At 46.9% G+C, this 14,014-nt stretch overlaps 1 protein-coding gene across 1 annotated transcript; it reads left to right on the top strand.

Moving 5' to 3' along the window:
• Positions 1-1,641: 1,641 nt before the first annotated feature.
• fbxo46 (F-box protein 46) lies at positions 1,642-13,757 on the top strand. The gene is made up of 3 exons (XM_035623091.2): positions 1,642-2,108; positions 9,561-10,187; positions 10,282-13,757. Exons 2-3 carry the CDS (start codon positions 9,708-9,710, stop codon positions 12,106-12,108), a joined length of 2,307 nt encoding a protein of 768 aa, XP_035478984.2. The 5' UTR covers positions 1,642-2,108; positions 9,561-9,707; the 3' UTR covers positions 12,109-13,757.
• Positions 13,758-14,014: the final 257 nt, after the last annotated feature.

Raw genomic sequence — 14,014 nt, 5'->3', positions numbered from 1 at the left:
GGAGTGGTCGACTTTAGGATGATGGCTAGATGCACGTGCAGCGATACAAATACAAACAGTTACCAAACTAGAGAAGAGAAGGAGTGTTAAATAGAAAGAGAGGAAGACTGTTGAGATGTTTTCTATGTGGTCATTTAAAAAATATGACACATTTCAGCTACAGATCTGTTCTATCATCTACACATTCCTGTAGAGAAATAATCCAATGGATTGAAGGAAATGTGCTTGTATGATGTATCTAACATTGATGGTGACTTGTGTAATAAATGTCAGCAGGCAAGGTCTACTCTCTGAAATATTGTGTCCAGTGTGGACACCTACACACACACACACACACACACACGCACACACACACACACACACACACACACACACACACACACACACACACACACACACACACACACACACACACACACACACACACACACACACACACACACACACACACACACAATGCAGTGAAGTCTGGCCCTCTGCTGGACTGAGAAGGTGCTGCTTTCTCCTCTCAAGTCTATCTGAAATGCAAACCCTGTAAAGATCACTGTGACACATTAATTGTTTTTCTCCACCACTAACTATCTGAAGATAAATTTGAGTGTGCACTTTAGTTTGAAAAAAAAATGAGTGGAGAACTTTTGAAAGATGTTAGGAAAACGTGAAGGATTGCTGATGGCAAACAGGGGGACTGCAAGCCAAGAGAAATAGTACGTGGGAAATGTAATGAAGAACTAAAACGAGAATATAAAAAATATGAGAGATGTGCAAAATCACACCAGACTTCCATAGTGATACAAAAAATTGAATTATTATTATTAATTAATTTTGACTTTGTTCACAACCTTTTTGAAGGTATGAATCTATTATTATGCCTTGATATTTATACAAATGCATTATCAAGGCAAGGCAAGGCAACTTTATTTGTATTGCACTTTTCATACACCTGGCAATTCGAAGTGCTTCACAGAACAAAAACTAAATAAATGTTAACAAAAAACTGTAAATATATAACAATAATTAAAGTGCAGAAAGGAATACAGACAAGAGGTTCACAATATTAAAATATGGAAAATGGTATAAATATATATATATATATATATACATATATTAAAATAAGATAAAAGGTCAGTGCAAGGGAATGAGAACAATAAAAATACATAAAAATGTAGAAAAGAAAATAAGAATATTTGAGCAAAATCACAAAAAAACAGAACAAAAAATGTATATATATAAAAAAATACAGTAAATATATTACAATAATTAAAGTGTGAAAGGAATACAGACTAGAGGTTCACAGGATTAAAATAGAAGAAATAGTATATATTAAAATAAGATAAAAGGTCAGTTCAAGGGAATGAGAACAGTAAAAATACCTTTAAAAAAATGAAAAGTTGTGCTTCCCTAGATTTTATTAAAAGCCCTTTGGAAAAGAAATTTGGTTCTCAGGTTCAAGTTCTTTATTTGCAGACTTCGAAAAAAAATCCCCCCAAAAATCATACAGATTTGCCAACAACGACATTTAAACATGAGTATTTGATGGTGCAATTGCACATTGGGGGGGGGGGGGGGGGGGGGGGGGCAGTAAGAGGGAGGGAGCTGTGCAGACGCCATATATGGGCACACCATCGACTCTGCGCTGCCATTGGCTGTGGGCCTTATGCAGCTGCTTGTCAACAAGATGGCCTTCCTCCTCCTGCCGCTCTGACACTGATTATTTTGGTATCCCCGAGAACATACCCGTACAAAGCTCGTGTCACTTTCCAAATAGATGTTGGGCGACCGACTGCCGGGAGCCCCGACGAGGCGTGGATCATCGGCCGGACTGTGTTCGGAGGAGTGACGGGCAGCAGCCAACCACCACCACCACCACCACCACTCAAAAGACAAGGTTGATAATGACACAGTAGCTTCTGGCTAATGTCGACGGTAAGCTAGCCTGCGAGCGAGCGAGCTAGCTAGCTAGCTAGCCGTTAGCTTACGTGGATAGGCAACTCGTGTCACCTGCATTTCACCAGTCCGACTGGTTTCGGTCGGAGCGACACGCAGCGAGGAGACCGTCGACTCGTCCGCCACAGAGGAGTTCGCCGACGGGGATTGACGTTGTCACGGTGAGTCGACTCGTGAGAGTGTCAATGTTGAGCTGGTGTGTTTTTTTTATTATTATTATTTTTTAAATCCTCGTTAGCTTGCTAGCAAAGCGCTGTTGTGTTATTATGCAGGTAAGTTGTGCTACCGAGTTAGCACGCTCGTTAGCTCGTGACACTGTAGCCAACCATTAATGCACTCGATGACGTGCTCACGTTATTAAAAATGTAGTTGTTTCAGGGCCCAGTTGTTGTTGTCTGGTATCAATTGACGGTAGAAATTAATCAAAAATAAACTCGGCGCTACTTGACGAATCGGGAAGCTGTTTGCTAACGGGGCAACCAGCTAGTGGTGGTTCACCAAAGACGTTTAAAGGTGATGGCTGCAGTGAAAGATGGAACTACTGCACGAATGTTGTTGCTGGTGTGTTTTTATTTATTTATTTGTGACGCCACACTTGTTGTTGTTAGTCCCTGTGGAAGTTAGCATGGTTGCCTCTTATTCTGTGGTTGTTAAAATCGTATCTGACTCAGAACCAGCAAAAGTAATGGTTAAAGAAAACCTAAACTTAATGTGAATCACAGTGAGGATCAGATATAAAGTGGAGCTCATCATAATACTGGGTGACAGGTTTTGTAAACAAACATTGGTGCAGAGTAAATGCACAACAGATGTATTACAAGAAAGATGGCAGAGAGAATCTGTTAAAATCTCCTGTTGTCATTGATTTAAAACCCCTCCGGTTTCTGTAAAGTTTGAAGTCCCCCTCTTACATGCAGTGTTGTCCGTTGCGATGTTGATGGTGGAAGCGTGATTTTGCCCCGATCCTTTCACACATTCAAGTGTAGGATAATGCAGTGTGTTGATGACACAATCAGGCCTTTGTGATTGTGGTATCAGAAGCTGGCATTTAAAGTTTCAGTTGTGATGATGTTACAGGACGAAAGTGCCGATTCACAGACGCAGAGAGAAACGGACGGGGGCCCCTGCGGGACAGCGAGACGGTCTTCAGGAGGTGTGCCGATCTCGATATAATGTTCCTGGGCAGACTGCTGCTGCTGCTCAAGTGATGCACTACGCTCTATTGTTCCGTTGACAGTTTTGCAGCAAAGCTGGCCCGCTGGTCGTGCTTCTGTTGCATTGTCTTCACACGCAGGGTGGGAGATTGAGCTAAGACTTTTTGTCATGTTTCATTATTATCGTTTGTCCGCTTTTGGCCATCTGGCTGAAATGCGGTGACAGAGCTGCAGGATAGTACTGGGTGGGGGACTGAGTGGGAGTGACTCTGTTCCGTGTTTATCAGGAGGACTCTTTTGCAAGGCTTGCAAGGATGATAGGTTGAAGGGTATAGCCACAGTCACAAGCTGTGAAATGGTTTCACCTCCAACATTTTTTAAACGTTGAATCAGCATGAAATGGGAATGTGTTACAGTGTGTTCAGGCCAAAAGCAAACCTGTAACGAAATTAACCTATAAAGACGCAAACATAAAAGGAGAGGGTTCGGAGAGAAGTCAGCCAAACTTAAGAAGTACCTGGTGAGTTCTGTAAATGCTTATCTTTCTGGATTCCAGACATTTGGTTGTATATAACTACAAACCAAGTTCAGATTAGAAGTGTAACTGGTCTTAAATCAGTGCCTTTGGTCGAAACACACCTTTTAACTATTCTGAACTGCACGCTCTTAGCATAGTGAAACCATTACCCAGATAGAGCTTGCCAAGCTGCTCTCGATGACCCACTCCGTCTGAAATTCAGGTTCCATGTAATGAGACCAACCCGTCAGTCCGTCACCATGTAAACAGTGGGATAAAACTATTTGAACACATCAAGGGGTCTCATTTACAAAACAGTGTGGAGGATCCACACTGAAAAACAAGTGCACAAAAGCCCCAAAAAAGATTTATGAAAGTACAGGCAAGCACACCTGCAGGCCATGTTCCCTTTTTTATCTCTATCAACCTGAAAATGTTCAAACGTCATACCAAAGTTTTCCATAAGCACCGACTGTCGGCCGGATGACCGGGCACGAAAGCATTTCCAGCCGGCTACTTTCTTACTGCTTTAAGTCGCATCACTTTTCTTATAACCTTTATTACTACAACCCTTTAAGGACCTTAGGGACTTTAATCACTGGACGTTTGCATCTTATGTTATCAGAGAATCAAGCTGAGCAAACAGCTCCTCTCGCATCCTGTCCTCGTGTCCTGTCTCAGACCAGGAGAACCACTGATTGAGTGACGTGAAACCGCCTCGCTCTCTCTGTTGTTCCTGGATTTAATCACCAATCAAAAACTTCTTAACAATAAACACTGAAGGAACCCTGACCTAAAAATAAGTTGGCAGTGAGTTGTTAAACAATGAAAACTAACAACTCCTGTGGATTTCTATGATGTAATTAAATGGTTTAAATGTACCTAACAAAATGTAAATGGATTTCAGTTTATCATCTTCACTTTAAAATAGAATAAAGCCTCCAAAGTGTGTGATGATAGTCTTAAATTTAGCTCACATTGTTAAGCAGGAGCCGCAGCAGTGAGCACACACCCCACCCTGTTATATTGTGAAGCAGTTGGCTTATATCTTTTACTATCGAGAGGATCTTATGGAATAGTTATGACTCACTAGCAAAACCACAAACAACACTGCTAGTGTGTGTGCTTATCATGAAGATGCTGCATAAGTAACGTGTTATATGAAGTGAAGGCATCATTACCCACACGACACCTCCCGTATTTAATATTTAATAACAGCGACCTGGCTTCAGTTTACCACACCACCAGCCACGCCACCAATTTGTCCTATAAGGTTTGTATGCTTGGTTCAGCCTTTGTGTACAAATCACACGAACATTTCTCCTGTAAAAGTTTGCATTTTGTAGAAGCGACGTGAACCTCCCTCAGCTCAGGCCCTGTTTTGTTCATACATAACAAATTGTGTAATAAATGAGGCCCCAGCGAGTAGGTGTGGTGTGTGTAGCTGTATACTGTAATTGGTACTATGCAGATGTCCACATTGTGACTGCAGCAGTCATCCCAGAAGCTTCTGTCTTCCAGACAAAGGAGGAATGATGCACTCTGGATTATTGACAAAATCTGTGGTCAACTCAGCCCCTCCCTTTAATTTTTGATTTGACTTTTTCACTTCCAGAAGCTGCTGTCGCACCATCTCTGCATACTGTGGTACAGTAGCTCGTGTCAACCCAGGGTGTCTTGTCCCTAATTGCTGCCCACATTCAGAGCTGTTAGTGTTAAGTAACGCATACTGAGTGAAAACCATTTTCTTTTGACAGTTAATTTGTCGAGCGGCGTGGATTCCTAACGATGCTGTCTCCGGCGCTGTAGCGCTGCTGTGGTCTCGCTGGCTCTCGCTGGCTCCCGCTGTGCTTTGACAGGATTTGAAGGATTAGGTTGATACAGAAAGCTTAAGACCAAACCCAAGCCTTCATTTGCAGGAACTCCTTCAAATGGGGAGGGAAAAAAATTAAAGTAGCTCAGTACTAACTTGGGGAGTAATGCAGACTGGAGTACTGAAAACTGAATGAGGGATGTGAGATGCCGATTGAACAGTGTGTTATAACGAGTCCTGCCTGCCTGCAGTGAAACGTAAAAACCGTAGCGATGTTATGGCAGTCCACTGACAGGGTGGGATTTCTTCCGGTGCTGCAGATCATCGGTGCGACAATAGCTGCTGTCGGACATGCACCGAATTCCAGACATTTTCCCTGAACTTTTTCCGAAGGGGGCTGAATGTGAGAACGCAATTATCCGCAATTGTTGCTCCAGACATTTTCTGGAACTTTTCCCCGCCAGCCCCCCCTGTCAAATTTAAGGAAAATGTCCCTGCGAGCCAGAGTGATAGATGAGTCTGTCAATAAGTCTGTGAGAGAGAGCGAGAGAGCGAGGGAGAGTGATACTGCAAAGAGCACTGCACACAGCTCTGCAATGGAACAGCACAGAACACAAAGGTAGAGATCTTTTATGTTATTATAGGTGGTGTAAAAAATGAAACTGGCAGGACAAATCCGACTATGGTGGGCAACCACAGTCTAGGTAATTAATGCAAAGTGCTGCACTTTCCGTAGTGGATAGATATGCTGGTTATACTGGTTTGTGGAAGGAGAAAACCAAGCTTGTTCATTAAGATGAAGCCTTGGTTCAGTGCAGCACGAATTTTAATATGTCAACATTCTGTTGCCATCAAATCTGTTTGGTGCTTGTAAATGCCAGTTGAACCAGTCATGCAATAGAATTGTTGTCGTTTGTCTTTATAAATGTTTATGTTGTCAAATGTCATCTCGAGCAGGGAACAGTGATTCAATCCATCTCAACGCAGCAGCCCAGACATTTTCTGTTTCATCTCTGGTTAGCAAGTGGCTTCCATGTGCTATTGTGTACTTGGTTCAGTCATCTGACAGAATAAGCAGACACATCGATGCAATGAGCATGTAAAGCTTTATTGAAGAACAAAACCGTGAGCGGGAAAGTGTGTGGCCTGGCACGGCACAATTTAGTTGTCATGGGAAGAATATAGATATTTTTTGGAGTTTCAGAATTGATGGAGGCCGATTTCACTTGACACGTTTTCATTGTTTTTCTGCACTGTGAGAGCTAATTATTACCTCCCTCTTTTCGCCCCTTGTCCGTTTGTTTGTTTGTTTGTCAGCAGGATTATGCAAAAACTACTCAACGGATTTCCTTGATACTTGAAGGAAGGAAGGATTGATGGAGGATGGTTTCTTTAACATTGCAATTCTTCTTCTTCTTAGTTATTTTCTATCTCTGTCTGTCTGTCTGTGTCTGTCTGTCTGTGTGTCTGTGTGTGTGTGTGTGTGTGTGTGTGTGTGTGTGTGTGTGTGTGTGTGTGTGTGTGTGTGTGTGTGTGTGTGTGTGTGTGTGTGTGTGTGTGTGTGTGTGTGTGTGTGTGTGTGTGTGTGTGTGTGTGTGTGTGTGTGTGTGTGTGACTTTGTACTGGAGGGCTGCAGTGGGCAGAATGTCTCTTGCGAGCTTGTCTCATAATACCATCCAATCTGCTCTGAGAGATGGAGTGCATGATGCAGTGAGGGTAGGGAGGGGGAAAGAGGAGTTGATGGAAAGGATATAGAGAGTAAAAGTGGTTAAAGGGTGTCATGGAGGGTCACAGAGAGAGAGAGAGGACAATAAAAAGGTTCTCTGGCTTTTTTTTCTCCTTCTCACAACAGTATAATCTGGCCGCTCTTAGCCGAGTTGTTGCTGTATGATTATAGAGGAAGCATTCAAATTGGTTCACCACACTGTGTGGGGGCGGCGTTTGCTTTTTGCACCTCTCTGAGCCATTAGTCCAAATTTACAAAACGCCACCCGTCCAGTGTATCGGATGCACAACAACAACCTGTTTTTAAAAAGCCTGTGTGTTGACAACAGGCTGCTCAGGCAAAATGTAACCAAACTAATCTTAACAAATATATCGGCCATTCAAAATAAATTCTTGCATCTCGTGGAGCACGGTGGAATTTTAACAACCTTTTTATTGTCCACTAAAACACACCCTGTGTGAACTTACATTGGCATAATTCCATTGAAAGCTGGATGTGTTTACTTGTTCACTAGTATCCTGGTTAAGCTCAGGTTTTCGGAGTGTTCCTGGTTATGTTTTTTGCACATGTAAACATTTTATTCCAGTTAAAGAAACCTGAATAAAGCTTTATGTCAGTTTTGAGGAGTACAAAGCGTAGACAATGGACACAAATGCACCTTGATACAGTTAGATTCAAAAATAAACGGTTCTGTAAGTGTCTTTGCGTAGTTCTCGCGTTAGCCGCAGCGTATGGCAACATTTTTCCTACACTGCTTACATATCGTTTGTGTCTTGTCCGTCACTCTGTTGCCGTTTATTATTTCCACCCGGAACCCCCAAAATGCAGCCGCACAAACGGTTTAAACGTCCCCGCCACGGTGCATCTTCTAAGCTATCAGTCACCGACATCATTCTGACCGCAGCTGGACACTAGTCCGCATATGTCGGCGCTATGAGATCATGTCACACCCCTACGAAATAAGCTCAAAATCAAACTATGTGGATCTTGTCCCATTGTATGTATGTTTACCAACTGTCCCAAGGAAGATTAGATCCCATGTTAGGATGTCATCAAGCTAACTGGGGAACAACAAACCAGGAGGAGACTCACAGTCCAGTGTTTCATTCCACTGTGATCAAGTTACTCTGCTGAGTGCTGCTCTGAAGTGACATCACTGCTCAGAGTTTTGGGAGTTTCCCCCATTTGCTATTAACCCTAACCCTTTTTGAAAAGTTTAGCACCTAGTGACTTGATGCACAAACCTTCTCCATAGAAGGTATTTGTAAGCACGGCCATGCGAGCTGAGTCAAACCTCTCCGCAGCTCCTCCCAGGCATGTTCAGCCACGACACAACGTTGCAAAACAGAAACACTGGTGCAGTAGCTAATCTTCCTGCCTTTACAGACCAGGGCTGTGTACACGTTGCTGCTCAAAACATGTTGCACACTGTTTAACACTATTTCAAGGAAAATTGTCACTATGGGTGTTTTTTCAACTAATATGAAAGTTTATTTGTCTCACTCTGTTGCAACTTAACTTGAATGCTGTTTTCAGTTAAATCCTATGAAACAGTTTTAACATGTTATGTATGAGAAATGACATGAAAGGGAGCAGCTCAGCATGGACGGATCAAGTGTAACTACCGGTTCAAGCATGTTCTCAGATCAGCAGCGAGGCCAAACGTGTTGTTCCAGCATTGCCATTTATTTGTCTCCTTAAGCACACAGGCACGTTCCTGTCAAGCCCCTACAGCTGGCATAGCTGCACAAGCAAAGCATGCTGGGTGCTCTAAATGCTCCCCCCTCCTTTACCTTGTAGCATAGGCTCTTTGGACGGGCGTAAGGGGTGAGGACAGGGAGAGACCGCTACAGCAGTTTTACTACCACCACCCCACCCCCCCTCCTGCAGCCTGCTAAAAATAGCCTCCTCCCTGTGTTGCCTCTTATTAAGCAAACTCTTCTTTGAAGAACTGAGGAGCAGAGGCAGAGAGAGAGAGGGGGGGGGGGGGTCGTCCGTTTGGAGCTTTTGTGCTCCATCGTTTCTTTTTGCTTTTCATCCCCCGGCCTCAGACACCGAACCTGAAATGGAATCCCTTTAATTTGATTTGGAGGCTCCAAAGCAGTGGAGATTATCATAGTACAGGGAGGCGAAAATGTAATTGCTAATTGAGTTTGGTCAAAGTAGGAGGCAGGGCCCGTTGTGATGAGTTCAGAGAGATGTATGATGGTGGTTTTGTTTCCCTCCAGTCAAGCTACAGGGCTATCACTCTGCCTGAACTGTACCTCAAGGCGACTGTTCAACACGGCCATGACTAGTCGATGATTATCTGAATTGATCCAAACACCGACGAGCATTTTTGTTATAGTGATGATGAACTGACTGAGATATTATATTTTCCTTTCCTCTCTCCCGTCGATGCAGGTTGTATGCCCAGTGTTGCCAGTCAGCTTGGTGGCCGACGGTGCCCAACAGGTCGGCACTGCGACGGGGAGCCGACAATGAGAGCTCTGGCTCCGGGTGTTTGCTGGCCAGCGTAGATGCAGATATGCCCCGGTGGTCGGCTTCCTGATGGACCGAGACACCTTCTCCCACATCCGCCTGTGGTGTCCACGCCCCTTTGGCACCTACTCCCAGAACAAAGCCAGGAGCCCCGGCTCGGGTGGCAGTGGTGGGGGCGGCGGCGGGACGGGGTCCCCCTCCCTTTGCAAGGCTGAGCCCTCTCCGGGTGCCAGAAGGACGGTGGATGGAAGTGAAGATGGAGGGATGGTTGTGGGGGCGCAGGAGGAGAACGGCGAAGAAGAGGACGTGGGTTCGGAGAACACTCCACCGGAACCTGAGCTTGACTCCGGCTCCCTCACACAGAGCCAGGCCCCTCTGCCCTCTTCGGCCCCAGCCTCACCACCCTCTCCCGGGTCCCAGATGGAAGATGGCCGCGTGCTGTTGGACACCTGGTATGTCATTAAGCCAGGCAACACCAAGGAGAAGATTGCCTTCTTTGTTGCACACCAGTTCAGTGGAGCAGGTCAGCCCAGACCCAGTGCCATGAAGGTGAGTGGCCGTAACAAAAAGCACAGCAGTGGTGTGTTTTCATTGTTCCATTTGTTTGTTTTTATTGAATTTGAATTATATTCCTTCTCTGCAGGTTAAAGGTAACTGGGCAACCGACTGCAGTAAAGCCAAAAGAAGAAGACGATGCTCCTCCTATGACCCTCCAACGCGGTCCCAAGCCCCAGAGCCGCACCTCAGCCACGACTCCCCTCTTGCACCTTCCAGCCCCGATGAGCCACCACTGGGGGGGGTGAATGAAACAGACCTCCTGTCAGTGGCGGAGATGGTTGCCTTGGTCGAGCAGAGGACCGCGATGGCCCTCCAGGGGATTGTTGCTGTGCATGGGAACCAACAGCAGCACTCCCCTACCACCACTCACAATCAGGACCTCGCCCCCCACCAACACACTCTGCTGCGGGGCACACTGTCGGACCCCACACCTATGGTGTTTGTGTCAGATGGCTCCAGCAAAACGCAGCCCTCCAAAGAGGCCCACGAGTCGTCATCTCTCATCCAGACGGACCAGGAGCTGGAGGAGCAGCAGGAGTCCTGCAGGGTCGCCCAGGCCATCGCGCACTTTGAGTCCCAGAACCTGGAGAATCAGCTCCACTTGGGTGCTGGTTCTGGTATAGACTCTGCCAATCGAGACGGAGACGGGGAGCGTAGGATAGGGGGAGAGTCTGGCATTGTGACCCCTCCTCCGCCCCCCAACCACAGTCATGGTCACGGTGAGGTCAGGATAGCTTTCCGAGTGTCGAATCTGGACCAGCGGTCTCAGTTTGAGACAGTAGGCCGGTCCCGTTGTATGTTCATGAGCTGTGGTGGTGGAAGCAACCAATCGGCAGCCAGGGCCAAAGAGAAAATCACCTGTGACCTCTACCAACTCGTAAGCCCTTCGTCGAGAGACCCCGGGAGTCTCCTGCTTGCCGCCACAGCTGCTGCCCCTAAACCAGATGGAGACCACCATCACTCGGACAGGCCGGCGTGTGGCAGCCCTGACCCGACCCAGGAGCTTTCCTCTGGCGAGAAGAAAGCTGTGGGGCGGGAGCGAGTGACCGGCTTCCACGTGGAGGTCGTGGTGACGGGGGCGGTGGACCAATGTGTGTTTTATGGCAAGGACAGTACAGAGAATGTGCAGGAGGAGACCGTGTGTTTCGCTATTCCCGGCGGGGGAGGGAGTGGGGGTGTAGGCAGCTCCTCGGACCCCTCATCAGACGATCCCCCACCTGGACAGCTCTTCTTCCTTCAGCCCCCACGGGGTCCAGAGGAAGACACAAAAGGAATGGCACCCGGCAGTGGGTCAGGAATGTGCTCTTTGGACTGTGCCAACAACAACGGCCCCGGGGCGGGGGTCTCGGTGAGCTCCGGGGAGAGGGCTTCTCGACCGGACTCTCCTGGCGCCGCGGACGACTGTTCGGACCCCTCGCTGTGTCGCCTCTACCGCCACGTGTCCCACGACTTCCTGGAGATCCGCTTCCAGATCCAGCGGCTCCTGGAGCCGCGTCAGTACATGCTCCTGCTGCCCGATCACATCATGGTCAACATCTTCAGCTACTTGCCCACGCGCTCCCTGGCCGCCCTCAAGTGCACATGCCACTACTTCAAGATGCTGATCGAAACGTACAGCGTGCGGGCGGTGGACTCACGCTGGAACCAGGATCCCCTCTACAGGGAAGACCCCTGCAAGCAGTGCAAGAGGCAGTATGAGCGCGGCGACGTCTCCCTGTGCCGCTGGCACCCCAAACCTTACCACCACGACCTGCCTTATGGACGCTCGTACTGGATGTGCTGCCGGCGTACGGACAAGGACACGCCGGGCTGCCGCGTCGGCCTCCACGACAACAACTGGGTGCAGCAGCCCGCCGACGGCTCGCAGCCCGTCCGCACCAAGAGAGAGGAAAGGAGGGAGGAGGCCAGGTAGAGAGGAAAAGAGAAACACCTCCTCACACGTTACCAACTCTCGTCTCTTCCGGTGAACCGCCTCCTCTCTCCCTCTCGTCTCTGTCCAGAGGACACGTACAGGGAGGGACAAGAGAGGAATTCGTGGAGAAATGAGCACTCCAGGACTGTATGTGTTTTACTTTGCTCCAGCAGTCCGTTCTCACACTCGCCCTCGGTGGAGGGAGGTTGAGAGGTAAAGAAGGAAGAGCAGGTGTGTCACTCTCCTTGCCTTGGTTTTCCTTTTTTCCCAAGCCCTCCATAATCCCTCTCTACCCTCACTGTGTCCAGAGCGGCACCCTTCAAATAAGAAAAAAGATCGCATACCAGGGTTAGGGTCCCCTCCTTCTGCCTCTTAATCAGTTGGGTTTCGAACTCCGTACATGGTTCTTAGGTTCCTTCACGTGAGAACTCTGTTCAGTGTATTTTTGACTGAGATTAGCATCCATACAAGTGACGCATAGTAATGTAACGCCCTGGAGCCTGCTTTACCGTTCCCAGTACGTGTTCTGTGTAACTCGTGTCGTGTCACACACTTCCATGTTTAGCTGTACAATGGTGCTTTCGAGGAATGAGATATGTACAACAGATGTAAAAAGAAAAAAAACGTCAGTGGTGGAATGTCCGGCTGTCTCTATAGAAATGTGATTGTATAAAGCAAACTTGATTTTTGTTTTTTCCGTTGTACGAGAATTTACCATTCATACCTGTCCTGCACCACGACTTTCTCATTTTGTTTTTTTTTGAATATGCTGTGACGTACTACGTTGATCAAACCCCTGATTATGCTGCTGAAATCATTGCCTGTGTCACTGACATTTAATTCTGGAGTAGCCGCCGTACCGTTGGTACAACGACGGGCGACGGTCTCTACATCAGTCGGCCTCGCTGACCCGAGCCCGTCGTGGTTTCAGAGCGGACCCTAACCTTGCTGACCAGCCATAAAGAGGAGCCACCAATGGATTTCTGGTTTACAGAGAATATTGTGGGAGATGGAACTTTATTGATCAATAAGACCATTGGGATTGAATGGGATTTAAAAAGAGAAACTTGATGTCACTTTGGAAAGGCCTGATGTCACTTTGTATGGTTTGATTGACTTGCTTGTTTGCCTTTTTTTTCTCCTTTTTTTTTTTTTTTGGTTGGCTGTTTTTATTGGTGTGTGTGTGTGTGTGTCGGAGAATGTTTGCTGTTGTACTTTGCTTTTATTCTTGAGGACTGTGTTCTCTCTGTATCAGTCTGAGGGCCTACTCATCCTGCAAAGATGTGTTGTTTTTTTAAAATACTCCCATCTTTGTTTTAACTCCCCCCAGCTCTCTTCCGTTCCTCCTCCCCCTCCGTCCTCCTCCGACTCGGCAGAGGGCAGCGTTTGCCAAAGCCGTCATTCATGCTTTTTTGAGAAAAAAACAACAACCACAGACTTGCAGAAAATTCTCTACACCAGCCTCCAGCCTTAAAAGCCCCCCTACCTCTTACCCACCCTGCAGGAGACCGAGGGCGTCGGATACCTCACAGATGAGTATTGGGAATTGCACAGGACCCTGTAAGTGGCGAGATATTTCAGACGCTCGGCGGGACTCGATCGAGCTCTACTGGATCCACCCATAACTCTGTGTGTAGTGTGTAGTGTGTGTAGTGTGTGTGTGTGTGTAGTGTGTAGTGTGTAGTGTGTAGTGTGTGTGTGTGTGTAGTGTGTGTGTGTGTGTGTGTGTGTGTGTGTGTGTGTGTGTGTGTGTGTGTGTGTGTGTGTGTGTGTGTGTGTGTGTGTGTGTGTGTGTGTGTGTGTGTGTGTGTGTGTGTGTGTGTGTGTGTGTGTGTGTGTGTGTGTGTGTGTGTGTGTGTGTGTGTGTGTGTGTGTGTGTGTGTGTGTGTGTTTGGGAGTGTAAGAT

Source organism: Scophthalmus maximus, chromosome 11, assembly GCF_022379125.1.
Source record: "Scophthalmus maximus strain ysfricsl-2021 chromosome 11, ASM2237912v1, whole genome shotgun sequence".
In the NCBI taxonomy this organism is placed as follows: domain Eukaryota; kingdom Metazoa; phylum Chordata; class Actinopteri; order Pleuronectiformes; family Scophthalmidae; genus Scophthalmus; species Scophthalmus maximus.
The sequence above is the reverse complement of the archived record's forward strand: the minus strand, read 5'-3'. Positions and strand labels throughout refer to the sequence as shown.

Coding starts and splice junctions, on each gene's coding strand:
- fbxo46 (XM_035623091.2), top strand. CDS start 9,708: ATGGACCGAGACACCTTCTCCCACATCCGCCTGTGGTGTCCACGCCCC. Junction 10,188..10,281: donor CCAGACCCAGTGCCATGAAG/GTGAGTGGCCGT, acceptor CCTTCTCTGCAG/GTTAAAGGTAACTGGGCAAC.